The sequence below is a fragment of the Somniosus microcephalus genome, chromosome 1 (assembly GCF_052327205.1).
Source record: "Somniosus microcephalus isolate GS21.2 chromosome 1, FLI_Smic_1.0, whole genome shotgun sequence".
Lineage (NCBI taxonomy): Eukaryota > Metazoa > Chordata > Chondrichthyes > Squaliformes > Somniosidae > Somniosus > Somniosus microcephalus.
The window spans coordinates 20,020,346-20,047,474 of NC_140987.1; the positions used below are offsets into that span (position 1 = coordinate 20,020,346).

The 27,129-nt window shown below is 45.9% G+C and overlaps 1 protein-coding gene across 4 annotated transcripts in view; it reads left to right on the forward strand.

The window, feature by feature from the left end:
* The window catches only part of cfap99 (cilia and flagella associated protein 99), a 218,573-nt gene that overhangs the window by 102,062 nt on the left and 89,382 nt on the right, over nt 1-27,129 (forward strand). For 3 of the 4 annotated variants that reach the window (XM_085972952.1, XM_085972776.1, XM_085972864.1), the window contains 2 exons: nt 8,151-8,231; nt 11,927-12,066. In XM_085972952.1, the coding sequence (XP_085829078.1) occupies nt 8,151-8,231; nt 11,927-12,066 (221 nt within the window). The remainder of the gene's footprint in view (nt 1-8,150; nt 8,232-11,926; nt 12,067-27,129) is intronic. The other variant, XM_085973036.1, reaches the window with a different exon arrangement.

Below are 27,129 nucleotides of genomic sequence, written 5' to 3' on the forward strand. Positions count from 1 at the left end.
ACTTTATAGTGGTGTTCAAAATCATGAATGGTTTTAATAGTGAATAAGGAGAAACTGTTTCCAGTGGCAGAAGGGTTGGTAACTAACGGTCACATAGAAACATAGAAGATCGGAGCAGGAATAGGCCATTCGGCCCCTCGAGCCTGCTCCGCCATTCAATGAGATCATGGCTGATCATCCAAATTCAGTACCCTGTCCCTGCCTTCTCCCCATATCCCTTGATCCCTTTAGCCTTAAGAAATATATCCAACTCCTTCTTGAATATATTTAATGAACTGGCCTCCACCGCCCTCTGTAGCAGAGAATTCCACAGGTTCACCACTCTCTGGGTGAAGAAATTCCTCCTCATCTCCGTCCTAAATGGCTTACCCCTTATCCTTAGATTATGACCCCTAGTTCTGGACTCCCCGGCCATCGGGAACATCCTTTCTGCATCTAGTCTGTCCAGGCCTGACAGAATTTTATAGGTTTCGATGAGATCCCCTCTCAATCTTCTAAACTCCAGCGAGTGTAAGCCCAATCGACCCAATCTCTCCTCATACGTCATTCCTGCCATCCCAGGTATCAGCCTGGTGAATCTTCGCTGCACTCCTTCCATGTCAAGAACGTCCTTCCTCAGGTAAGGCGACCAAAACTGCACGCAATACTCAAGGTGCGGTCTCACCAAGGCCCTGTACAACTGCAGCAAGACATCCTTGTTCCTGTACTCAAACCCTCTTGCTATGAAGGCCAACATACCATTTGCCTTCTTAACCGCCTGCTGCACCTGCATGCTTACCTTCAGCGACTGGTGCACAAGGACACCCAGGTCTCGTTGCACTTCCCCTTCTCCCAATCTATTGCCATTCAAATAATATTCTGCCTTCCTGTTTTTGCCACCAAAGTGGATAACCTCGCATTTATCCACAGATTTAAGGTAATTGGCAAAAGAGCCAGAGGTGAGATGAGGAGAATTTTTTTACACAGCTAGTTGTTATGATCTGAAATGCATTGCCTGAAAGGACGGTGGAAGCAGATTTAATAGTAACTTTCAAAAGGGAATTGGATAAATACTTGAAGGGCAAAAATTTGCAGGGCTATCGGGAAAGAGCAGGGGAGTGTGATTAATTGGAAAGCTCTTTCAAAGAGCTGGCACAGGCGCTATGAGCCGAATGGCCTCCTTCCGTGCTGTACCATTCTATGATTCTATGGCCTAGAAATTCAGTTGGGCGCCGTTTGGGGCGCCAAGCTCGCCTGGGCGCCGGAATTACCGCTTTGAGCGGAGCCACTAGCGCCATCCCGATATTCAGTTTCAGCGCCCCAAACGGAAGCGGGCCGCTACTCGAGGCTCCCCGCGTCCCGCTTGGGGCGCTGAAACTGATTATCGCAGCGCAACGTGCCGCAGCGCCACACGCTGCGGCACGGCACGCTGCGGTACTGCAGGCCTTCCTCCCACTGTTAAGGGGGAGGTGCCTGCAACAGCGCGATCCCGCTCGCGAGTGCCGGCAAATGAGCCCGGCACCAAGGAGAAGTGCTGGGCTCTCGGGAAACAGCCGGCAATGCCGCGGGGGGGGTGGTTTAGGAGGCCGGGGACGGAGGTGCTGGCAGGCGGCCGCCCCGCACCTCCACCTTAATTTGTGCCACTACCGCCACAGGTAGGCCCTGTGAACCGGTCGCGATTTGCGACCGGCGTTAAAGAGGCGGGCGCGACCAAATATGGTGATCGGGGCGGGAGCGGGGCGCTGCGCACACCGATGACGTCATCGGTGGCGGCGCAGCGCTACAGGCTAACGCTGCCATTAGCACCCCGCTAAATATCGCGGGAAGTGTGGCCAGTGGCACTAAAGCCACTGAGTGCCCTCTTTGGGCGCTAACTGGTGGCGCAGCCCACTGAATTTCTAGGCCTATGATTCTAAGACTACTTGCCCACTGCAGAGGCCTTGTTCTTAACAATCCATTGATTGTTAGCCAAGATTGGAGACTTGCCACGTGGGAAAAGTGCAGTTTCCTGAGACTACAGAGCTGATTTTAGGAATGCGTGCTCCCGATGCAGAGCCCCACCTACCAGAAGCGCAAACCAGTGAATCACAGCCATGGTCAAAAAAATCAGGAGGAGTGCGATATGAGCACCATGTGAGTGAGGCGCCATGCCGGGAAAGTGCCTGTCTAAAATGGGTCCTTCATACCAGAATGCGCCAAGACACTCAAGATACCAGCCGTCCTTTTTTGGGTCAAAGATAAAACAGGAAGTTCATAAATCAGAAAACCTTGGGACCAATGCACAAAAAAAAATTTGCAAGGTACAAGTATATATAAATAAATCAGATATACAACCATCTTCACAAAGTGCACTGTTAAAAGGAGCCACAACCACAGCATCTCCTCCACCATGGAGCTTCATTTAGTATGGGACAAAGGCAACTCACAGCTCCTCATCAGTATGGAGAGACAGCAAAGTGCTTCCAGTACAAAACGAGGACTTGTGCCACACCAGATTGGCATCAGTCTTTCTTGGTTTTATTGGTTTAACACAAATTTTGGAGTTTGTATTTGGGGGATAATTATTGGGCTTCAGTCAGATTGAAAACTTATTTGTGCTACATTTGTGCGTAAAGGTAAGAGGACAGCTCAGGTTCTGCTAATGAAGCCAATATAACCAAAACTGTACAGCATTTACAGCTGTGAACCCGAGAGGAACAATGTGACAGCCAAGCACAAAACTAAATTAAGTTGTAGAAATGGGTACTGCGGTCAGATGGGTCCCAGTGTCAGATTGCATGCAAGTTGGAGAGCGACTACTAAATCATATTTTCCACTGCTCCCGACTGATACTTTTCATGTGGTCTGAGGGTGAGTGGATGGAGCTGTTGTGCTGTTGTCCCTACAGAATAGGAATTTTAGAAATGGTGATCGAAATCACCAAGATTGTCTCGCTGGGTTTTGCAACTGTAATCCAGGGAATTCACAAGCAGGAATATTTACAGGTCAAAAGCACAACTGTAACAGCTCAAAAGATTAACCCATAGGGATGTATTTTATGATTAATACCCAGGTACTCTGAGATTCCCAGGAAAAGAGCTTGGGAAATGTATTATTTTATAAATACAGTATTTTATAAAAACAATATTTTATAAATGCAGTATTTTATGAAAGGCAGAACAGGCTGGGGCTATTTTCTCTGGGAAAGAGAAGGCAGAGGTGACCCGATAAAAGGTCTTTAAAATTGTGAAGGAGTGGGGGGGGGGGGCGGCAGGGATGGGGGGGGGGGTCCAAAACTAGGGGGGGTCATAAAAAATAAGCTAGTCACAAATAAAACCAATAAGGAATTCAGGAGAAACTTCTTTACCCAGAGAGTGGTGAGAATCTGGAACTCACTACCACAAGGAGTAGTTGAGGCAAATTGTAAAGATGCATTTAAGGGGAAGCCAGATAAGTACCGAAGGGAAAAAGGAATAGCAGGATGTTGATGGGGTGAGATGAAGTAAAGTCGGGGAGGCTTGTGGGGAGATGGTTTCCTGGATCAGTATGTGGAGGAACCAACCAGGGAACAGGCTATTCTGGATCTGGTACTCACAGCATCACAGAAACCCCACAGTGCAGATAGAGGCCATTTCGGCCCATCGAGCCTGCACCGACACATATCCCACCCGATCCCTGTAACCCCTACACATATCCCACCCTATCCCCGTAACCCCAAGTATTTAATCCTCCTAACACTAAGGGTCAATTTATCATAGCCAATCAACCTAACCCGCACATCTTTGGACTGTGTAATGAGAAAGGGCTAATCAATAATCTTGTGGTAAAGGGGCCTTTAGGGACAAGTGACCATAATATGATTGAATTTTACATTAAGTTTGAGAGTGGTGCAGTCCAATCTGAAACTAAGGTCTTCAATCTAAACAGAGGAAACTACAAGGGTATGAGGGACAAGTTGGCCATGGTAGATTGGGAGACTACACTAAAAGGTATGAAGATGGACATACAATGGCTAACATTCAAGGAAATAATGCATAATTTGCAACGAACATATATTCCTTTAGGGCATAAAAACCCAAAAGGAAAAGTGATCCAACCATGGCTAACAAAAGAAATTAAAGCTAATATTAAGTCAAAGGAGGAAGCTTATAAAGTTGCCAGAAAAAGCGGTCAGCCTGAGGATTGGGATCTTTTTAGAAATCAGCAAAGGGGGAACCAAGAAATAGATCAAGAAAGGGAAAATGGAATATGAGCACAAAATGGCAAAAAATATAAAAACGGATTGTAAAACCTTCTATAGGTATGTGAAAAGGAAAAGACTGGCGAAGGTAAATGTAGGTCCTTTACAGTCAGAGACAGGAGAATTTATAATGGGAATGAGGAAATGGCAGAGAAATTAAATAAAAACTTTGTTTCTGTCTTCACGTAGGAAGACACAAAAAACCTCCCAGAAATACGAGAAAACCAAGGATGTGGCGAGAATGAAGAACTTAAAGAAATTATTATTAGTAAAAAACAGTACAGTAGTAGCAAAATTAATGGGACTAAAGGTCGACAAATCCCAAGGACCGGATGACCTACATCCTAGGGTTTTGAAAGAGGTGGCCATTGGAATAGTGGACGCATTGGTTGTCATCTTCCAAAATTCTATAGATTCTGGAACGGTTCCTGCAGATTGGAGGAAAGCAAATGTAACCCCGCTATTTAAGAAAGGAGGGAGAGAGAAAATGGGGAACTACAGACCTGTTAGCCTCACATCAGTAGTTGGGAAAATGCTGGAATCTATTATAAAGGATGCAATAACTGGGCACTTCGAAACGAATAGCAAGATTGGGCAGAGTCAACATGGATTTATGAAAGGGAAATCCCGCTTGACAAACCTATTGGAGTTCTTTGAGGATGTAACTAGTGGAGTAGACAATGGGGAACCAGTAGATGTGGTGTATCTGGATTTTCAGAAGGCCTTCGATAAGGTCCCACACAAGAGGTTGGTGAACAAAATTAGGGCACATGGAATTGGGGGTAATATACTAGCATGGATTGAGAATTGGTTAATAGACAGAAAACAAAGAGTAGGGATAAACAGGTCTTTTTCAGGATGGCAGGCTGTGACAAGTGGGGTACCACAAGTATCGGTGCTTGGGCCCCAGCTATTCACAATCTATATCAATGATTTGGATGAGGGGACTAAATGTAACATTTCCAAATTTGCTGATGATACAAAGCTAGGTGGCAGTGTCAGATGCAAAGAGGATGTGAAGAGGCTTCAAGGGGATTTCGACAGGCTCAGTGAGTGGGCGAGAACATGGCAGATGGAATATAATGTGGATAAATGTGAAGTTATCCACTTTGGTAGAAAAAACAAAGGCAGAGTATTTCCTAAATGGTGAAAGATTGGGGAATGCAGATGCTCAAAGGGACCTGGGTGTCCTTGTACATGAGTCACTGAAAGTGAATGTGCAGGTGCAGCAAGCCATTAGGAAGGCAAATGGTATGCTGGCCTTTATTACAAGAGGATTTGAGTACAGGAGTAAAGAAGTCTTACTCCAATTATATAGGGCCTTGGTGAGACCACACCAATTGTACTGTGTACAATTTTGGTCTCCTTACCTAAGAAAGGATATACTTGCCATAGAGGGAGTGCAACGAAGGTTCACAAGATTGATTCCTGGGATGCAGGGACTGTCGTATGAGAAGAGATTGAGTAAACTAGGCCTGTAGTCTCTTGAATTCAGAAGAATGAGAGGGGATCTCATTGAAGCATATAAAATTATTACAGGGCTTGATAGGTGGATGCTGGGAGAATGTTTCCCTTGGCTGGGGAGTCTAGAACCAGGGGCCACAGCCTCAGGATAAAGGGTAGGCCATTCAGGACTGAGATGAGAAGAAATTTCTTCACATAGAGGGTGGTGAATCTTTGGAATTCTCTACCCCAGAGGGCTGTGGAGGCTCAGTCATTGGGTGTATTCAAAACAGAAGTCGATAGATTTCTGACTAGTAAGGGCATCAAGGGATATGGCGATAGGGCCGGTGAATGGAGTTGAGGCAGAAGATCAGCCATGATCTCATTGAATGGTGGAGTAAGCTCGAAGGGCCGAATGGCCTACTCCTGCTCCTATTTCTTATGTTCTTATGTTTTTAAGTGTAAAAGACTGCATTGGATCTGAGGTTTCAGACCAAAAGAAAGAAAAACTAATGCCATAAAAAGCAACCGTGCGTGTTCGAAGATAAAAAGAAACACAATGTAAATGCTGAAAGTCTAAAATGAGAACAGAAAATGCTGGAAGCACACAGCAGGTTAGCAGCATTTGAAAGACGGGTTAATGTTCACGTGGGACTCTTCGTCAGGACTGTGGCAAGAAGCTGCACGTCTTTTTATTGTCCAAGACTGCATGGGAGAAGGTTTCCTTTGATTGCTGTGGATGTGTTGTTACTGGAGATACTGAGCAGAGAATTCCCGCTGTGTTTATGATGTCAGTAACACCTAGCAACCAGAGGAAATCTTACCTTCCACGTTTGCAAGGGAAGAACTTGCATTTACATAGCGACTCACCGGCTGGCCTTTTCTTGCTTTTGCATTTGCCAGCCCACGATTCTCCTGCCAATTAAAATGAGTGGGGCGAAATCGCTTACTAGCAAGTGCACGAGCAGAAAACTTTGGCTGTCACGTCTCTTCGAGCCCCCGCCCCCCAGCTTCATGTACAATTAATTACTTTGGAGTGCAACTACTGCTATTCAAGGGAATACGGCAGCCGTTTTCACACAGCAAGTTCGCACAAAAAATGAGTCATTCTTCGCGGTGGTGGTGGTTGGAGGGAAAAGCGTTTGACCGGGAGACCTCCCTGCTCTTCTTCGAATAGTGCCGTTTTACATCCACCGAAAAGAGGCAGATGGGCCTCAATCTAATCCCAAAGGTAGGCACCCCCAATTACATCGCTTCCTCAGTAACCGCACTAACTCAGCCTAGATCACATGCTCGAGTTCCGCAGTGAAGCTTAAACCCACAGCATTCTGACTCGGAGGCGAGGCTGCGACCAACTGAGACAAGCTGTCATGCACCTCACTTTGGGTGTGTTTGAAAGGTTTTCAAAGGACTGTTTGCAGAGATCTTTTTAAAAATAAAAAATCTGGTTGACATCTAACTGTTTGAAACCCCAACAAATTTATTTTCCTTGTCAAGACGCACTGATTTGATCTGCAGCTGAAATTTCTGACCCACTTTTCACAATTGTGCAACAGCAAAACAATTCTGTAGCTATTTGTCGATGGATTAGTGACCTGATTCAGGTCTTTAAGATTATGAAAGGGTTTGATAGGGTAGACATAGAGAAGATGTCTGTGGGGGAGACCAAAACTAGGGGCCATAAATAAATCCAGTCGGGAATTCAGGAGAAACTTCTTCACCCAGAGAGTGGTGAGAATTTCTTTTTATCTTGCATGGGATGTGGGCGTCGCTGGCAAGGCCGGCATTTATTGCCCATCCCTAATTGCCCTCGAGAAGGTGGTGGTGAGCCGCCTTCTTGAACCGCTGGAGTCTGTTATTGTTTTTCGTAGGGTTTTTGTACAACTGAGTGGTTCGCTCTGCCATTTCAGAGGGCAGTTAAGAGTCAACCACATTGCTGTTGGTCTGGAGTCACATGTAGGCCAGACCGGGTAAGGTCAGCAGATTTCCTTCCCTAAAGAACATTAGTGAAGCAGATGAGTTTTTACGACAATCCGGTAGTTTCATGATCACCATTACTGATACTAGCTTTTTATTCCAGATTTATTTAATGAACTGAATTAAAATCCCCAGCTGCCGTGGTGGGATTTGAACTCATTTCTCCGGAGCATTAGTGCAGGCCTCTGGATTACTCGTCCAGTAACATAACCACTATGCTACCGTACCCCTGAACTCGCTACCACAGGGAGTAGTTGAGGCGACTAGCGTAGATGCATTTAAGGGGAAGCTAGATAAACACAAGGGGAAGAAAGGAATTGAAGGATATGCTAATAAGGTTTGATAAAGAAGTTTGGGGGAGGCTTGTGTTGAGCATAAACAGTGGCATGGACCTGTGAGGTCAAAGGGCCTGTTTCTGTGCTGTAAATACTGTTAAACCCTTACAAATGGACTAATGGATTTGCTGTATAACCTCGCTGATATTTCAGGCAGATGTAGTCTCAGTCTCATTGTTCTCTCTTCTGTAATCCAGATTCCCAGAAGCACCTACGAACCTCCCAAAGAGAAGCAACTGCTGAAAGAACGTAAAAAGAAAAATCGCCAAAGGGCAGAGGTTTGGATGCTTTTGTTTTCTTTCTCTCGCTAATTTTCTCCCCTCTATCCCTGCTCTGCTGAACACATCGACTGCTCGCAGGGGTGTGGTTCCAGGCCCCCTCCAGCACCTCATTATTCACAGGCGAGCCCAAATGGGGCGTGCCGGCAGGCTATGTGGCTATGGTGGACATCACAGCCGAGCCCATTCCTATCCTCGGCCAACATCCACACACCCACATTTCCCCCAGGGGTCACTGGTTGAATTTCCCCTCCCTAACCCATTGGTGATGAGGTCAATTGTAGTGCTCCTTATTCGCTGTCCCAGCAGGGTCAGCCGACCCAGCACAGACCAGGGATTGAACCTGAGGAGCTCCTTGTTTAAATGGCTCAAGTTATTCATTGAGTAAAGTCGCTGGGGTTAAAAATTCGTCTGAGCCCGCTTGCGCGATTAGCGAGCGCCCAAAACAGGAGGCCCGAGGATCGCTAGGAAAATGATCCCCGGGCCTCGTAAGCAAACTCGGAGCGAGCTGCTGGTGCTGGTCGCACCTCCACAGGCAGCTCGCCCCATGGGAGAACCCCATTTAGGGCCGCCTGCCTAACCGGCACTGGCCCTCAGGTAAGTCCGGAGAGGAGGGGAGGTAGGAAAGGGGTACGGGGAGGGGCGTGATCATGACACCTGCGGAGTGGTGAGAGAACTCCTGCTCCTTCTGGCTCCACAGGAAGGGAAAACTATTTCAATACTTATTTTTAGTTGGCAGCCGTGGGAATCATTCGGCCCAAAGCTTGCCCCGCTCATCGGGAACAAGGGGGCCTTCGACAGGCTTTAGGCTCCTAATTAACAGATTCAAGAGGCCGAACACTTGGACGCCTAAAAAATGGGCTCCACGAATTTATAATTGCGCAGGTATGCTTTGCTCCCAAAAGAGCTCCCACCAAGTTCTACCCCACTGAGCCATTGGGGAGCCAAAGATTTCTTATAAAAGAAATAGGGAAACAGAAACTCCCACTGGTGGCATTCATTATGGTTAGGCTAATAGTAGTTAACCATAGCTTTCACTTGATACACGAGGAAAGTATTATTTTGCACTCAAATGATTTGAGGTTATGTTTTGTAAACAGACAACTTGCATAATACTAGTATAAGACATTTTTATATTAAAGCTACAAATTACGGTTGGCAATATTAGAACAAGCGTTTAATGGCACAGATTTTGCGGTCCGCAGCCAAGGAACAGCGCCCTCCCCTGTTGCCCCCCCCCCCCCCCCCGGTTCATTACGGTTACAGCTGCCCACAGACTTTTCGTGGGCTTTTGCACGGCAACTTACGGTAATTAGAGCTCATTTCCAGCGCTGCACTTTCAACAGGGCATCTGTGGTGTGTGTGAGCAGGCCAAGTAACAGCGTGTCTCTTTAACCAATCAGATTGAAGAATCCTCACTGAACCACGCAGAGTCCAAACCAGGAAGTATAAATTAGAATATTCAGTGTAAAATCATGTACAGAAAGCAAAATAAAATGAGGGAAAGAAAGATGGTATTAAGAGAGAAGAGAGAGACTACTGCTTTTCCTGATGTATATTAATGACTTGGATGTGGGTGCACAGGGCACAATTTCAAAATTTGCAGATGACACAAAACTTGGAAGTACAGTGAACAGTGAGGAGGAGAGTGATTGACTTCAGGAGGCTGGTGGAATGGGTGGACACGTGGCAAATGAAATTTAACGCAGAAAAGTGCGAAGTGATACATTTTGGTAGAATGAAGAGAGGAAATATAAACTACAGGGTACAATCCTAAAGGGGGTGCATAAACAGAGAGACCTGGGGGTGTATGTGCACAAATTGTTGAAGGTGATAGGGAAGGTTGAGAAAGCAGTTAAAAAAGCTTATGGGATCCTGGGCTTCATGAACAGAGGTATAGAGTACAAAACGTGGAAATTATGATGAACCTGTATAAAACACTGGTTTGGCCTCAACTGGAGTATCGTGTCCAATTCTGGGCACCGCACTTTAGGAAAGATGTGAAGGCCTTAGAGAGGGTGCAGAAAAGATTTACGAGAATGATTCCAGGGATCAGTTACGTGGATAGACTGGAAAAGCTGGGGTTGTTCTCCTTAGAGCAGAGAAGATTGATAGGAGATTTGATAGAGGTGTTCAAAATCATGAGGGGTCTGGACAGAGTAGAGAGAGAGAGAAACTGTTCCCATTGGCAGAAGGGTCAATAACCAGAGGACACAGATTTAAGGTGATTGGCAAAAGAACCAAAGGCGATGTGAGGGAAAACTTTTTACTCAGCGAGTGGTTAGGATCTGGAATGCACTGCCTGAAAGGGTGGAGGAGGCAGACTCAATCACACCTTTCAAAAGGGAGTTGGATAAGTACCTGAAGGAAAAAAAATTGCAGAGCTACGGGGAAAGGGCGGGGGAGTGGGAGTAGCTGAAGTGCTCTTGCACAGTGCCGGCATGGGCTCAACGGGCCAAATGGCTGCCTTCCGGGCTGTAACCATTCTATGATTCTGTGAAAGAGACAGAAAGAACATGTAAAATAAAATATTTTAACTTTTAATTCTTATAAAATCTCTGACAATAACTAAATTCTGAAGGAATGAGACTCCACACATGTAAAATTTAATTTTCAAGGCCAGAGAGGTTGTTTACTAGTAACTAAGACTTATCACGCCATTAAATATTCACCAGCCCTAACTTTTTCCGGCGTGTTTAGTGGGTAAGTACAGCAACTTCACGCCTTGCATGTGTATTAATGATGAATCTATCGGCGAGATACAGGTGTAGCGCAGCTTGTGTAGGAGCAGGGCAAATTGGAAAGCAACTTCCAGATTTCCGCATTTAACCGCGCATGTGTGGACGCCAGAAGTTGCTGTCTGATTTAGTCCATAATAACGGTGAGCGCTGACAGCCGCACCGTTATTATTACCGCAAAATCCAGGCCAGTGGGTTCGTATGACACTCTTTTGTCCACTAGTGGGTTGACCACCTCCATTAAGACAGCAGAGGAATGTCCCAGCAATGCGTTCAGCATTCGCTAATATCACCAACAGTAACTTCTAGCCTCAAAGGTATCATTGGAGTTATCCATATTTTCCATCAAACCTGGGCTTTTCAGCAATTCTAGAGATAATTAAAATTAAACTCTGCAGTGGGGCAACGCTCAATGCCTGGTTGTTCCTAAGCACAGAAATTGTTCCGTGATATTGACACTTGAATTGATTTGTTTGCCATTTTACCACTAACGTCGTGCAAAACCATTGTTAGGCTCCAGTTCCGGACTAGTGACCCTGGTCTAGATGCAGGAAGGATGTTCCCGATGGCGGGGGAGTCCAGAACCAGGGGTCACAGTCTAAGGATAAGGGGTAAGCCATTTAGGACAGAGATGAGGAGGAATTTCTTCACCCAGAGAGTGGTGAACCTGTGGGATTCTCTACCACAGAAGGCAGTTGAGGCCAATTCATTAAATATATTCAAGAAGGAGTTAAATATATTTCTGAAGGCTAAAGGGATCAAGGGGTATGGGGAGAAGGCAGGGACAGGGTACTGAATTTGGATGATCAGCCATGATCTCATTGAATGGCGGAGCAGGCTCGAGGGGCTGAATGGCCTACTCCTGCTCCTATCTTCTATGTTTCTGTGTAATGTTAGGCAGAGATCAGCACATTCACCTTAAAAGAAACAATTACTGTAAAATATGTTTTGGCACAGAATGTTCGGCAAGGACTGAACATCAACACTATCACAGCCCCAGCAGTTCCCTGTGACTCACCCTTGCACTTTCTGATGAACATCACCAGCTACTCCTTCCATAGTGTGCTGGTGCCTGCTTCAAGTGAGCATGATGAGCGGTGAGTGGTGCTGTTCACGTTTGGTTCGAGTGTTGCTTTGTGAAGAGAGCAGATGGTATATAATGAGTAATTAGACACACTGGGTACTGCACTGCCATTACACAGAATTACAGAGAAATTATAACACGGAAACAGGCTGTTCAGCCCGAGCAATCTGTGTTGGTGTTAATCCTCCACATCATTGTTCCCGTGTGCCTGCTCTGTTTCCATTTCTCTTTATTTTCCCTTTTCCTTCAACCACCAATCTAACCTATTCTCAAATGCTGACATGGCCTCAGCTTCAATCACTATCTGTGGCAGTGCATTCCACAACCCTCTGTATACAACAACAACAACTTGCATTTATATAGCACCTTTAACGTAGTAAAACATCCCAAGGCGCAAGATGTAAAAAAAAAACCCTCCTGCTCTCCACCCTAAATCTCTTACATTTAATCTTATATCTCTGTCCCCTTGCTCTCGTCCCACTCAATCACTGGAATCTGTCTGTTTCTATCTCCTTAGTCCCATTCTTTCATAATTTTAAACCCCCTCAATTAAATCACACCTTAATCTCTTGTATTCTAATGGAAACAGCCCCATTCCCCCTCTGTCCTCGCAAACTCCAGGCACTGTTATGGATCTGTTCGCAGTCACTGTGTCAATGCGTTGATGAAGCACATTAGCCTGCGCTGTCGGCAGGAGCCTCACACAATAAGGTGGAAAATCACAGGCAGCGCCTGGCTGGATTTCTGATATGTGCTGCCGGTGGGCGAGTCTCCCTATCGGCAGCGCAGAGGCAATGAATTATCCCTATTCTGCAGTATCTGAAAAACGTGGTACATATTACTAGCTCTGTGCTCTTCGCCAATCTCCCCATACTCCACACCTTCCAAGTTCCACCTCCCAAGCAAATCTATCATAGCTTGCTCATTAAGTGGAAGTTGTTTCATGTCTAGCTGGGGTCTATGATCTGTTCCACACTGTCAACTCCAATTAGACGCAAGTTTAACCTTTAATCATAAGAGCACTCGGGATTGAGACTGGGTGCTCTGGCCCATGGAAATCTCTTCATGCAGCACATTTTCTCTCACATCAGAGCATGTATAAGGTAACTTGTAGAACTGCAGTTTTCATTTCTACTGCCTTACTTACTGCAGCCAAGCTGACATTTCTCTGTGTCAGGAAACAACTACTACTTTCTTTGATGGCCTTATATAAAAAAAAAGAAAGACAGACTTGCATTTCTATAGAACATAAGAACAGAAGTAAAAGGAGCAGGAACAGGCCACTTGGCCCCTCAAGCCTGCTCCGCCATTCAATATGATCATGGCTGATCTTGGGCTCAAAGCCACTTCCCTGCCCACTCCCCATAACCCCTCACTCCCTTATCTTGCAAAAATCTGTCTATCTCCACCTTAAAAGGAAAAGTGATCCAACCATGGCTAACAAAAGAAATTAAAGCTAGTATTAAGTCAAAGGAGGAAGCTTATAAAGTTGCCAGAAAAAGCGGTCAGCCTGAGGATTGGGATCTTTTCAGAAATCAGCAAAGGGGGACCAAGAAATTGATAAAGGGAAAATGGAATATGAGCACAAACTAGCGAAAAATATAAAAATGGATTGTAAAAGCTTCTTTCGGTATGTGAAAAGGAAAAGACTGGCGAAGGTAAATGTAGGTCCTTTACAGTCAGAGATGGGAGAATTTATAATGGGGAATTAGGAAATGGCAGAAAAATTAAATAAATACTTTGTTTCTGTCTTCACGGAGGAAGACACAAAAAACCTCCCAGAAATACAGTACAAGAAAACCAAGGGTGTGGCAAGAATGAGGAACTTAAAGAAATTATCAGTAAAAAAACAGTACAGGAAACTTTGTGTTATCCGGAGGCTAAATGTCCGGCAAGCTCGAGCCACCTGCAAAAATCAGGAGCTGTTTTGTTAGTTTTTTTTCTTCTCGTGGCTTTTTTTTCAACAGTCATGTTCTGCAAAGTCTCTGTAGCTTAGCAACAGCTTCAGAGAGATGCTTCCAAGGTACGGGCCGACTGTTTAGAAGCTGTTGCTAAGCAACAGTGTTTGTTGTCAGATACGGAGATGAAAAGCTCCGTATGCTTCAACATTAACGCTGGTGTGTCCGGCAGTTTTGAGGGACCGGCAACAGCTTGGTCCCGTCGGTGCCGGATAGCACAAAGTTTCCTGTACTAGCAATATTAATGGGACTAAAAGTCGATAAATCTCAAGGACTGGATGACCTACATCCTAGGGTTTTGAAAGAGGTGGCCATTGGGATAGTGGACACATTGGTAGTCATCTTCCAAAATTCTATAGATTGGAGGATAGCAAGTGTAACCCCGCTATTTAAGAAAGGAGGGAGAGAGAAAACGGGGAACTACAGACCTGTTGGCCTCACATCAGTAGTTGGGAAAATGCTGGAATCTATTATAAAGGATGCAATAACTGGGCACTTAGAAACTAATAGTGAGATTGGGCAGAGTCAACATGGATTTAAGAAAGGGAAGTCCTGTTTGACAAACCTATTGGAGTTCTTTGAGGATGTAACTAGTGGAGTCGACAAAGGGGATGTGGTGTATCTGGATTTTCAGAAGGCCTTCGATAAGGTCCCACACAAGAGGTTGGTGAATAAAATTAGGGCACATGGAATTGGGGGTAATATACTAGCATGGATTGAGAATTGGTTAACAGACAGAAAACAAAGAGTAAGGATAAACGGGTCTTTTTAAAGGATGGCAGGCTGTGACTAGTGGGGTACCGCAAGGATTGGTGCTTGGGCCCCAGCTATTCACAATCTATATCTATGATTTGGATGAGGGGACTTTGCTGATTTGCTGATGACACAAAGCTAGGTGGCAGTGTCAGTTGCGAAGAGGATGTGAAGAGGCTTCAAGGGGATCTCGACAGACTGCCGTATGAGAAGAGATTGAGTAAACTAGGCCTGTATTCTCTTGAATTCAGAAGAATGAGAGGGGATCTCATTGAAGCATACAAAATTATTACAGGGCTTGAAAGGGTGGATGCTGGGAGAATGTTTCCCTTGGCTGGGGAGTCTAGAACCAGGGGCCACAGCCTCAGGATAAAGGGTAGGCCATTCAGGACTGAAATGAGAAGAAATTTCTTCACACAGAGGGTGGTGAACCTTTGGAATTCTCTACCCCAGAGGACTGTGGAGGCTCAGTCATTGGGTATATTCAAAACAGAAGTCGGTAGATTTCTGACTAGTAAGGGCATCAAGGGATATGGCAATCATGGAATTGAGGCAGAAGATCAGCCATGATCTCATTGAATGGCGGAGCAGGCTCGAAGGGCCGAATGGCCTGCTCCTGCTTCTATTTCTTATATTTTTATGTTTAAATGTATTTAATGACCTAGGCTCCACAGCTCTCTAGGGCAGAGAATTCCACAGATTTACGACCCTCTGAGAGAAGAAATTCCTCCTCATCTCAGTTCTAAAAGGGCGAACCTTTATTCTGAAACTATGCCCCTGAGTTCTAGATTTCTCCACGAGGGGAAACATCCCCTCTGTATCTTATATGTTTCAATAAGATCACCTCTCATTCTTCTAAATTCCAATAAGTATAGGCTCAACCTTTCTTCAAAAGTCAACCCCCTCATTTCAGGAATCAACCGAGTGAATCGTCTCTGAACTGCCTCCAATGCAAGGATATCGTTCCTTAAATAAGGAGACCAAAACTGTATGCAGTACTCATCAATAACCTGTACAGTTGTAGCAGGACTTCCCTGTTTTTATACTCCAGCCCCCTTGCAATAAAGGCCAACATTTCATTTGCCTTTTTGATTACTTGCTGTAACTGCATCCTAACTTTTTGTGTTTCATGCACAAGGACCCCCAGGTCCCTCTGAACTGTAGCATTTTGTAATCTCTCTCCATTTAAATAATTTGTTTTTTTATTTTTCCTGCCAAAGTGGATAACCTCGCACTTTCCCACATTATACTCTATCTGCCAAATGTTATCCCACTCACTTAGCCTGTCGATATCCCTTTGCTGATTCTTTGAGTCCTCTGCACAACTTGCTTTCCCACCCATCTTTGTATCATCTGCAAACTTGGCTACATTACACTCGGTCCCTTCATCCAAGTCATTAATGTAGATTGTAAATAGTTGAGGCCCCAGCACCGATCGCTGTGGCACCCCACTAGTTACCGTTTGCCAACCGGAAAATGACCCATTTATCCCGACTCTCTGCTTTCGTTTAGTTGGCCAATTCTCTCTCCATGCTAATATATTGCCCCCAACTCCGTGAGCTCTTATCTTATGCAGTAACCTTTTATGTGGCACTTTATCGAATGCCTTCTGGAAATCCAAATACACCACATCCACTGGCTCACCATTATCCACCCGGCTCGTTACATCCTCAAAGAACTCCAGCAAATTTGTTAAACATGATTTCCCTTTCATAAAACCATGCTGACTCTGCTTGACTGCATTATGATTTTCCAAATGCCCTGCTACTGCTTCTTTAATGAAGGACTCCAGCATTTTCCTAACGACAGATGTTAGGCTAACTGGTCGATAGTTTCCTGCTTTCTGTCACCCTCCTTTCTTAAATAGGGGTGTTACATTTGCGGTTTTTCAATCTGCTGGGACCAGCGTCCAGGGAATTTTCGTATATTGCAGCCAATGCATCCACTATCTCTGCAGCCATTTCGTTTAAGACCCTGGGATGCAGCCATCTGGTCCAGGGGACTTGTCGTCTTTTAGTCCCATTATTTTACCAAGCGCCTTTCATAACCACCAGACGTCCCAAAGCACTTTACAGCCAATAAAGTACTTTTTGAAGTGTAGTCACTATTGTAATGTAGGAAACACAGCAGCCAATTTATGCACAGCAAGCTCCCACAAACAGCAATGTGATAATGACCAGATAATGTTTTTGTGATGTTGATTGAGGGATAAATATTGGTCAGGACACCGGGGAGAACTCCACTGCTCTTTTTTGGAATAGTGCTACGGGATCTTTTACGTTCACCTTAGAGAGCAGACTTGGTTTAATGTCTCATCTTAAAGACGGCATCTCCGACAGTGTAGCACTCCCTCAGCACTGCACTGGAGTGTCAGCCCAGATTTTTGTGCTCAAGTCACTGGAACGGGCCTTGAACCCACAACCTTCTCACTCAGACGTAAAAGTGCTACCAGCTGAGCCACAGCTGACTCTTAGCTATACTGTGCAGCTACTTTACAGCAATATTTGTGTGTTATTCCCAACAGCCTGGCCTTTCGCCATCCATTCGCCATGATACTTATACAGCTGTCGACCTGCTCAACTCTTTATCACTACCTTTGATGCCCTTATTTTCAGCAAATCTTTTAGTCTCTCCCATCCCGGTTGTTCCCGCTTGTATGGCCAACAACTTCACACTCTCAAATCCAAAGGGCACAGATTTGAGCCTTATCTGGTGTACATCTGATTTAGGCATCCATCATCAGATCTGACTGGACCACATCAAGCACTATCAGGCCTCGCTCTCATCTGCCAAAACCGCCCACTTCTCCGGAGTCATCCTGGAGAGCAAAGATAACCCCCTGCTTCTTTTGTCCACTACTAAACATCTCCATAAACACCTCTACCCTGGCCCTCCACCCTCACCTCCAACAATAAGAGCAAGGAGATGTTGGATTTGTTTGTCACCGAAATTGAAACCATTCTTTCAGCTACCTCTGCCACACCCCCGCTTCCTCTTGCCCATCAAGCCAAACCTCCCCCAGGCTCCCCCTTGCCCTAGCCCTGAACCCGCGCCTTTCTCTAGCTTCTCTCCTCTCTCCCCTCTTGTTCATCTGACCCACCTGTTGGTCCCTTGATCCCATTCCCACTAAGCTGATGACAGCCAACTTTCTTTCTTGGCCCCCATGCTAGGTTGACATTGTAAATGGTTCCCGCTCTTCAGGTGCTATTCTCCTCCCTTTCAAAACTGCTGTCATCACCCTTTCCTCAAAAAACCCACGCACGACCCCTCTCTCCTTGCAAACTACTGCTCCATCTCCAACCTCCCTTTCGTCTCCAAAGTTCTTGAATGTGGTGTCGCCTCCCAAATCTGTGCCCATCTTTCTCGCAACTTCATGTTTCTGAATTTCTCCAATCAGGTTTCCGCACCTGCCACAACGCTGAAACGGCTCCAATCATAGTCATAGATGACATCCTCTGTGACTGTGACTGTGGTTCACGCTTCTGTTGGATCTGTGGTTCAGTGGATATGCTATTATTAAATAATCACATGGATGCTGTACATTAACAAGTAACAGGTCTTTACTGGAGGAGGGTAGTCTCTAGACTGGGGGTACAGAGGCATGCGCAAAGCTTATATACCGGTGTGGTCACTGCCGGTACTACAGTATACAGGAGCTGTAAAAGTAGTTCTGACTTAAAGGCACATACACTACAATTCCTCCCCTTTTAGATTAGTAATACCCCTAATATTCAAATAACAATTAACATTTCAACATGTACATTAAACAACAAAAGTCCATTTATAGATTCAGTCTTTGGGGCGGCTTCCTGACCCTTTTGGGATAGCGCCTTTCCGGAAGTTCTTGTTCTTGGTGCAGAGGCGATTCTGACCCCTTTTCATCGGGTAGTTCATCGGGTTCCACTGCTACTGGGTCTGAAGTAGATGCTACCGGTATGTCGGGTTCATCCCCAGGTACTCGAGACATGGGGTTGACGCGTTCCTGTGACGCTAAGATCTGATCGACGTGGCGTCTCACAATGTTCTCCCCGATATCCACTGTGTACATTAATGGCCCCTGCCTTGTACATATCGTTCCGGGTTGCCATTTCTCTGTTCGATAGTCACGGGCCAAGACTGGTTGCCCTACATTGAAGCTCCTTGTCGGCTTCTCATTGATGTGCTGGAATTGTTTGTCCTCAACATTTCTTCGCACATTTGGTCTGAGCAAGTCCAGACGAGATCTCAACCTTCGGTTAAAGAACATCATAGCCGGGGTCTGGTTGGTAACTGCATGTGTCGCGTTTCGGTAGGCTAAATAAGAAACTGTCCATCTTATGCTGTTGTGGAATTTCATCGTCGCACATGGCCTTTATCGCCTTCTTAAAGGTTTGTACGAACCTCTCAGCCAATCCATTTGTGGCTGGATGATACGGGGCGGATGTGTAATGTCTTACCCCATTCCTTTTCATAAATTTTTGGAACTCGTCGGACACAAACTGTGGTCCATTATCAGAGCAAATCTGCTCTGGCAAACCGTTTCTGGCAAATATGGTCCGTAGGACTGCAATCGTTTTCTCTGTAGTGGTTGAAGACATTTTTATCACCTCAGGCCACTTTGAATGAGCATCCACTGCTATTAAGAACATTGAGTCCATGAATGGACCAGCGAAATCAATATGCACCCGTTGCCATGGAGAGGAGATCCACTCCCATGTGTGTAGAGGGGCATGTGGTGGTGCATTTTGGACCTTCTGTATGGGTAGAAATGAGAAATAGCAAGGGGAGGAAAACGTTAGTGGGTGTGATATATAGGCCTCCAAATAGTAATATGGAGGTGAGGGAAGGCATAAAAAGGGAAATTAGAGAAGCGTGCGATAAGAGCACAGCTGTCATCATGGGTGACTTTAATTTACATATTGATTGGACTACCCAAATTAGTAAAAATTCTGAGGAGGAGGAATTCCTGGAATGTTTTCGGGACGGTTATCTGGACCAATATGTCGAGGAGCCGACTCGAGATCAGGCCATTTTAGACTGGGTATTGTGCAATGAGAAGGGACTTATCAGCAATCTTCTTGTACGAGGCCCCTTGGGTCAGAGCGATCATAATATGATCGAGCTCTCAGTCGAGATGGAGAGTGAGGAAATTGAATCAGAGACTAAGGTCCAGAACTTAAATAAAGGGAATTACGAGGGTATGAGACGGGAATTGGGTAAGATTGATTGGGTGGTGTTTCTGGGGGGATTGACAGTGGATAGACAATGGCAAGCATTCAAAGATAGAATGGAAGAATTCCAGAACATGTTTATACCGGTTTGGCATAAAAATAAACCTAAAAAGGTGACTCAACCGTGGATAACGAGGGAAATTAGGGACAGCATAAAATCAAAAAAAAGGGCATATCAACTGGCAAAAAAAAGCACCAGACCGGAAGATTGGGGGCAGTACAGGATACAGCAAAAGAGGACAAAGGGATTAATCAGGAAGGGGAAAATAGAATACGAAAGTAAACTTGCAGCAAACATAAAGACAGACTGCAAAAGCTTTTATCGGTATATCAGGAGGAAAAGACTGGTAAAATCCCAAGTCGGTCCCTTGCAGTCCGATTCGGGAGAATATATAATGGAGAATAAGGAAATGGCAGACCAATTAAACTCATACTTTGGTTCTGTATTCACAAAGGAGGACACAAATAACCTCCCAGGAATATCGGCAAACATAGGGACTAATGAGAGGGAGGAGCTGACAGAAATTAGTATCTCTAGGGATATGGTGTTGGGTAAGTTGAGGGGACTGAAGGCCGGCAAATCCCCGGGGCCTGATAAACTACATCCTAGGGTACTTAAGGAGGTGGCCCTGGAGATAGCAGATGCTCTAAGGATCATCTTCCGGAACTCCATTGACTCGGGAACAGTACCCGTGGATTGGAGGGTAGCTAATGTTACCCCAATATTTAAAAAGGGGGGTAGAGAGAAAGCAGGGAATTATAGACCAGTAAGCCTTACATCGGTTGTGGGCAAAATGCTAGAGTCCATTATTAAGGATAAAATAGCGGAGCACTTGACAAATGGGGAAAGGATCGGACAGAGTCAACATGGATTTACAAAGGGTAAATCGTGTTTGACTAATCTGCTGGAATTTTTTGAGGAAGTAACTGGTAAAATAGATGGGGGAGAGCCAGTGGATGTGGTGTACCTTGACTTCCAGAAAGCCTTCGATAAGGTTCCACACAAAAGATTATCATGCAAAATTAAGGCTCATGGGATTGGGGGCAAAGTATTAACGTGGATAGAGAACTGGCTGGCGGATAGAAAACAGAGAGTTGGAATAAACGGCTCGTTTTCGGAGTGGCAGGCAGTGACCAGCGGGGTGCCGCAAGGATCTGTCCTGGGACCCCAGCTGTTCACAATATATATAAATGATCTGGATCAGGGAATTGGATGCAATATTTCCAAATTCGCTGACGACACTAAACTAGGAGGAGGGGTGGGCTCTGATGAGGATGTCAGGAGGCTACAGTGCGATTTGGACAGGTTGGGGGAATGGGCGGCTACGTGGCAGATGCACTATAATGTGGATAAATGCGAGGTTATCCACTTTGGGGGTAAAAACAGGAGGGTAGATTATTATCTAAATGGCAATAGATTGGGAGATGGGGAAGTGCAGAGGGACCTGGGTGTTCTTGTGCACCAGTCACTGAAGGAGAGCATGCAGGTGCAACAGGCGATTAAGAAGGCAAATGGTATGTTGGCCTTCATATCAAGGGGGTTCGAGTATAGGAATAGGGATACCTTACTACAGCTGTACAAGGTGCTGGTGAGACCGCATCTGGAGTATTGTGTACAGTTTTGGTCGCCCCATCTGCGGAAGGATGTTCTTGCCATGGAAAGAGTGCAACGGCGATTCACCAGGCTGATACCTGGAATGGCGGGAATGACCTACGAAGAGAGATTAAATAGTTTGGGCTTGTACTCACTGGAGTTTAGAAGATTGAGAGGGGATCTCATCGAAACATATAAAATTATGGCAGGCCTGGACAGGCTGAATTCAGAGAGAATGTTTCCAATGGCCGGGGAGCACAGAACCAGGGGCCACAGTCTAAAAATAGCGGGCAAATCATTTAAAACAGAGATGAGGAAGAATTTCTTCACTCAAAGAGTGGTGAGCCTGTGGAATTCCCTGCCACAGAGGGCTGTGAAGGCTAATTCAATAAATATTTTCAAGAGAGAATTGGATATATTTCTGAAGGCTAAGGGGATTAAGGGTTACGGAGAAAAGGCGGGGACGGGGTACTGAACTGGTAAGATCAGCTATGATCTCAGACGAAGATCAGCCATGATCTCATTGAATGGCGGAGCAGGCTCGAAGGGCCGAATGGCCTACTCCTGTTCCTATCTCTATGTTTCTATGTTTCTTAGTTAGGTCTTCGATTTGTTGATCGATTCCCGGCCACCACACATAAGCCCTAGCTAGGCTTTTCATTTTCACTCCCCCACAGTTAGCACTCTCTCCCTTAACTTGGGTGGAATCACCACTCGGGATCCACACATCACTGTCCCCTGGCATACTGACAGCTGTTCTCTTCTGGATGAGAATGCTGGCAACAGTGAGTCGCCATGTATGGCCATCCCCTCACCGTCAATTCATATACCCGTGACAGCGTCGGATCATTGCGGGTCTCCTTCTCTATATCCGCGTTTGTTACTGGCAATCGTTCAATTATTGACGAATAAAATATCTCGATAGGGTCCACTGCTGGTGCTTCCTCCACAGTAGGCAGTGGCAGGCGCGATAGCCCATCAGCGTTCCCATGCTGTTTTGTGCCTTTATATTCTATTTCATATTGATTCGCCCCTAGAAACAGGGACCATCTTTGTAACCGCTGTGCAGTCATCACTGGAACGCCCTTCTTAGGATTAAAGATGGAGACAAGTGGTTGGTGGTCAGTCAGCAAGGTGAACTTCTGCCCATGCAGATAGTGGTTGAATTTTTTTACTCCCCATACTAGGCTGAGGGCCTCCCTGTCAATCTGGGCGTAGTTGCGCTCGGCTGAGGTTCGTGACCGAGACGCAAAGGCTACTGGCCTCTCCAACCTGTCTGGGAATTTGTGCGACAGCACCGCTCCAATACCATAGGGTGATGCATCACATGCCAAACGAATTGGTAGTGCTGGGTTGAAATGGGCCAACACCTCTTTTGATGTGATCAATTCTTTACACTTCTGGAAAGCTTGTCTACGTTCATCATCCCACTTCCATGTTTGCAGTAGGGTGTTCAGCGGGTGTAATACCGTAGACAAATTTGGTAAGAACTTGTGGTAGTAGTTTACCAGCCTGAGGAACGACCTCAGTTGTGACACATTTTCCGGTGCTGGAGCCTTGACTACTGCCTCAATCTTGTCAGGGGACTTATGTAACCCCTCTTCATCGATGACGTGGCCACAATACGAGATCTGTTTCTGGAAAAACTCGCACTTGTGGTGATTAGCTCGTAGCCCATACTCCTTTAATCTGGTGAGCACCTTCTCCAAGTTGGCGAGGTGATCACCATCATTTTCGCCCGTGACCAAGATGTCATCCAAATAACACTGGGTCCCTGGAATCCCTTGCAGGACCTGCTTCATCGCCCTTTGCCAGATAGCCGGAGCCGAGGCTACTCCAAACACCAGCCGGTTGTATTGATAGAGACCTTTATGAGTGTTGATGATCGTAAGGTAATGTTTCGAAGCTTCTTCTACCTCCATTTGCAAGTACGCCTGGGCTAGATCAATTTTAGTGAAGCGTTTACCTCCAGATAGCGAGGCGAAAATATCCTCAATTCACGGAACGGATATTGCACCGTGTGAAGGACTGGGTTCACTGTCACCTTAAAATCCCCACAGATGCGGACCTTCTTTGGTTACCCAGGTGTATTACTCAACGACCTCGTCATTACAGGAACGATGGGTGTAGCCCACTCGCTCCAGTCCACTTTGGACAGTACTCCTGAACGTTCCAACCCTTCCAGCTCTGCTTCAACAGCTGGTCTGATCGCATAAGGCACTGGTCTGGCCTTCAGAAACTTTGGGCTTGCATTTTCCTCTATTTTAATCGTTGCTGTTATTCCTTTTAGTGTTCCTAGTCCCTCCTGGAATACTTCTTTTGCGTCAGTTAGCATTTTTGACAGTCGTCCAGGTGTGACGTCGTCATCCTTTTTGGCCTCAACCTTCAGTGCCTGTATGGAATGCCAATCTAATTGTATCTTCCGGATCCATTCACGTCCTAGCAGTGGTGGTCCTCCATTTGGCAATACATATATATCCATTTTAGGTATTTCCTGGCCTTTATATGTCACTTTCACCCTTATTTTTCCTTTGGGGTAGACTTTTTGCCCCATATACGTCTTCAAGACAATCTCTGTAGCTTTCAAGGGTATGTGTGAAAATAGCCGCTTATAGTCTCTTTGATTTATGACTGTTAGAGCTGACCCTGTGTCCAATTCCATTTCCACTTGGACTCCGTCTATCTTGAGTGTAACCCAGATAGTCTGGTGATCCTCCATTTCTGTTACCTTATGTAGTTTCAGACAACCCAGCGCCTTGCTTCCGGAGTCTGTGTCACTTTTCTGTTTGTCTGAACCACTGTCCATCACCTGGTGTACCTTTTTGTACTTCTCCTGTGGAGATTTCTTACTGTTGGTTTTCTTCCCAGACCTGCAGACTCTTGCTATGTGTCCTGCTTTCCCACACTGTCTGCACACTTGGTCCTTGAACCAACAATCTTTCTGGTCATGTGTTGTTCTGCCGCAGCGATAGCACTTCCCTGTTCCATAGGACATTTCATTGGTGCCATATTCTTGCGGTCTCCGTTGTATCTCTGCAGCGCCCCTTGCGGCTGCTTCGTGTGATACTGCCATACTGAAAGCTTTGTCCAGCGTAAGGTCATTTTCTGATAGAAGCCATTTCTGGGTTCCTTCACTTTGTAGGCCACACACAAACTTGTCCCTTAACGTATCTGCTAGTCCCGCTCCAAACTGGCAGTGTTTCGATAGCTTGCGCAGTTCCGTTAGGTACTCAGCATTGCTTTCGTCTTTGTGTTGGTTCCTTTTATGGAACTTAAATCGTTCTGCTATCAGCAGCGGTGTGGGGTTTAAGTGGTCCTGTAGGATTTCTACTATGCTTTCAAAATTCTTGTTTACCGGCTTCTCTGGGGTTATTAGATTTCGCAGTAACCCATAAGTTTTTGCACCCATGGAATTTAACAGAACCAGTGCTTTATTAGCATCTGGCACTTCATTCGCCCTGCAGTACACCTCAATACGTTCCACATATGTTGCCCAATCTTCGACTTCATTGTCGAACGTAGAGATACTGCCACTCTTCGGCATCCTTGGGTGTGAGTTAACTGTCACAAATGGCACCTCCCGCGCTTCCCCTTCTTCTCCGCTGGCACAAAATGGCGTCTCCCGCGCTTTCCTTCCTTCCCGCGCTCGCCCTTCTTCTCCGCTGCGGCTTCTAAAAATGGCGCCTCCCGCGCTCTTCCTTCTTCTCCGCGGCTCAATGGCGTCTCCCATTTCTTCGCCCCGCGGACCCTGTTCAGCCCGTGAGCCCTGGCTGTGCTCTGCGCACTCTTTTTATATTTTTCGACGCCGCTCAGTCTAGAACCCGGCTGTTTCTTTACCCTCTCTCCGGTTTGTTTTCTTTTTCTCGACGCCGCTCGGTGTTCAACCCCCAGCTGCGCCCTGCGCTCTTCACCCTCTGTCTTACCCCGTCGACGCTGCTCGGCTTTTTCTCTGCCGTCGGTCGGCTCCAGCCGCCGTTGCTCGGGAAGGGTCTGCGCTGGACCTGTCGTCGGTCTCTTACTGCTCGTTGTGGCTGGGGAACCAAGCCCGGCTCTCCACAGCCTCCCCTGCTATTATTTCCGTGAATGATTGAGACACGGACAGGAGTTGAACAAAACAAGTCTTTACTGAATGAAGTCAATCGGGAACTGAAACTACAGAGGCTCACTAGCGCCTTTTATACAGGGGTGGTCACTGTCGGTACTGCAGTCTGAGACCAGTTATTCTCTTAAAGGTACATACACAACAATTCCTCCCCTTTTAGGTAAACAGTACATAACATTCATTTAACAACTAAATGATAACTAATTACAATCACAATTACGGTTGCTAGATACATTGGTTAAGTTTAAGCAATTATAAGTTCAGTCTTTGAGGAGGCTTCCTGATTCTGTCTGGATAACGCCTCTTTGGGGTATCAGGTTCTTCTGGCAAGGTTGAGTCGGGATCAATGTCGTTGTTTGGTTCATCTGCTTCCAATATCACCGATTCTGCGGTAGCTGCAATTGGTACGTCGATTTCATTGCCAGGTGTATCAGATCGTGGTGTGGAGTTGACGTTTTCCAGTGACTCTAGAATCTGGTCAGCATGGCGTCTTACAATGCTCTCTCCAACGTCCACGGTATACATTAGAGGACCTTGCCGTGTACAAATCGTTCCTTGCTGCCATTTCTCTGTGCGGTAGTCCCGGGCCAAAACTGGTTGACCTATCTTAAAACTCTCTGGTCGGCCTTTCATTCATATTCTGAAACTGCCTGTTCTCCACATCTCTTCGGACGTTTGGCTTAACCAAATCCAAGCGGCATCGTAGTCTTCGATTGAAGAACATCATGGCTGGAGTTTGGTTGGTAACCGCATGTGTCGCATTCTGGTAGGCAAACAAGAAGTTGTCCACCTTGTGTTGTCGGGGTATATCTTCATTACACATTGCCTTGATAGCCTTCTTGAATGTTTGAAGAAACCTCTCGGCCAATCCATTAGTGGCTGGATGATATGGGGCAGATGTGTAATGCTTAACACCATTGTTCTTTAAGAACCTCCGGAACTCTTCAGACACAAACTGTGGTCCATTGTCAGAGCAAATCTGTTCAGGCAGCCCATTCCTGGCGAATATGGTTCGTAAGACTGTGATAGTTTTTTCCGTGGTGGTTGAGGACATTTTTATTGCCTCTGGCCACTTTGAATGTGCATCCACCGCAATTAAAAACATCGAGTCCATGAAGGGACCAGCAAAATCAATGTGCACCCTTTGCCATGGGGATGAAGGCCACTCCCGTGGATGTACAGGAGCTTGTGGTGGGGCGTTTTGGACCTTCTGGCATCCTGCACAGCTCTTGGTCATATCTTCGATTTCTCTATCGATTCCCGGCCACCACACAAACGCTCTGGCTAAGTTCTTCATTTTTACCCCACCCAGATGACCCTCATGAAGCTCATTGAGCACTCTATCCGTCAACTTAGGTGGAATCACCACTCTGGATCCACACATCAAGGTTCCTCTGCACACTGACAGCTGTTCTCTTCTCGGCGAGAATGCTGGCAGCAGTGGTTCGCCATGTGCTGG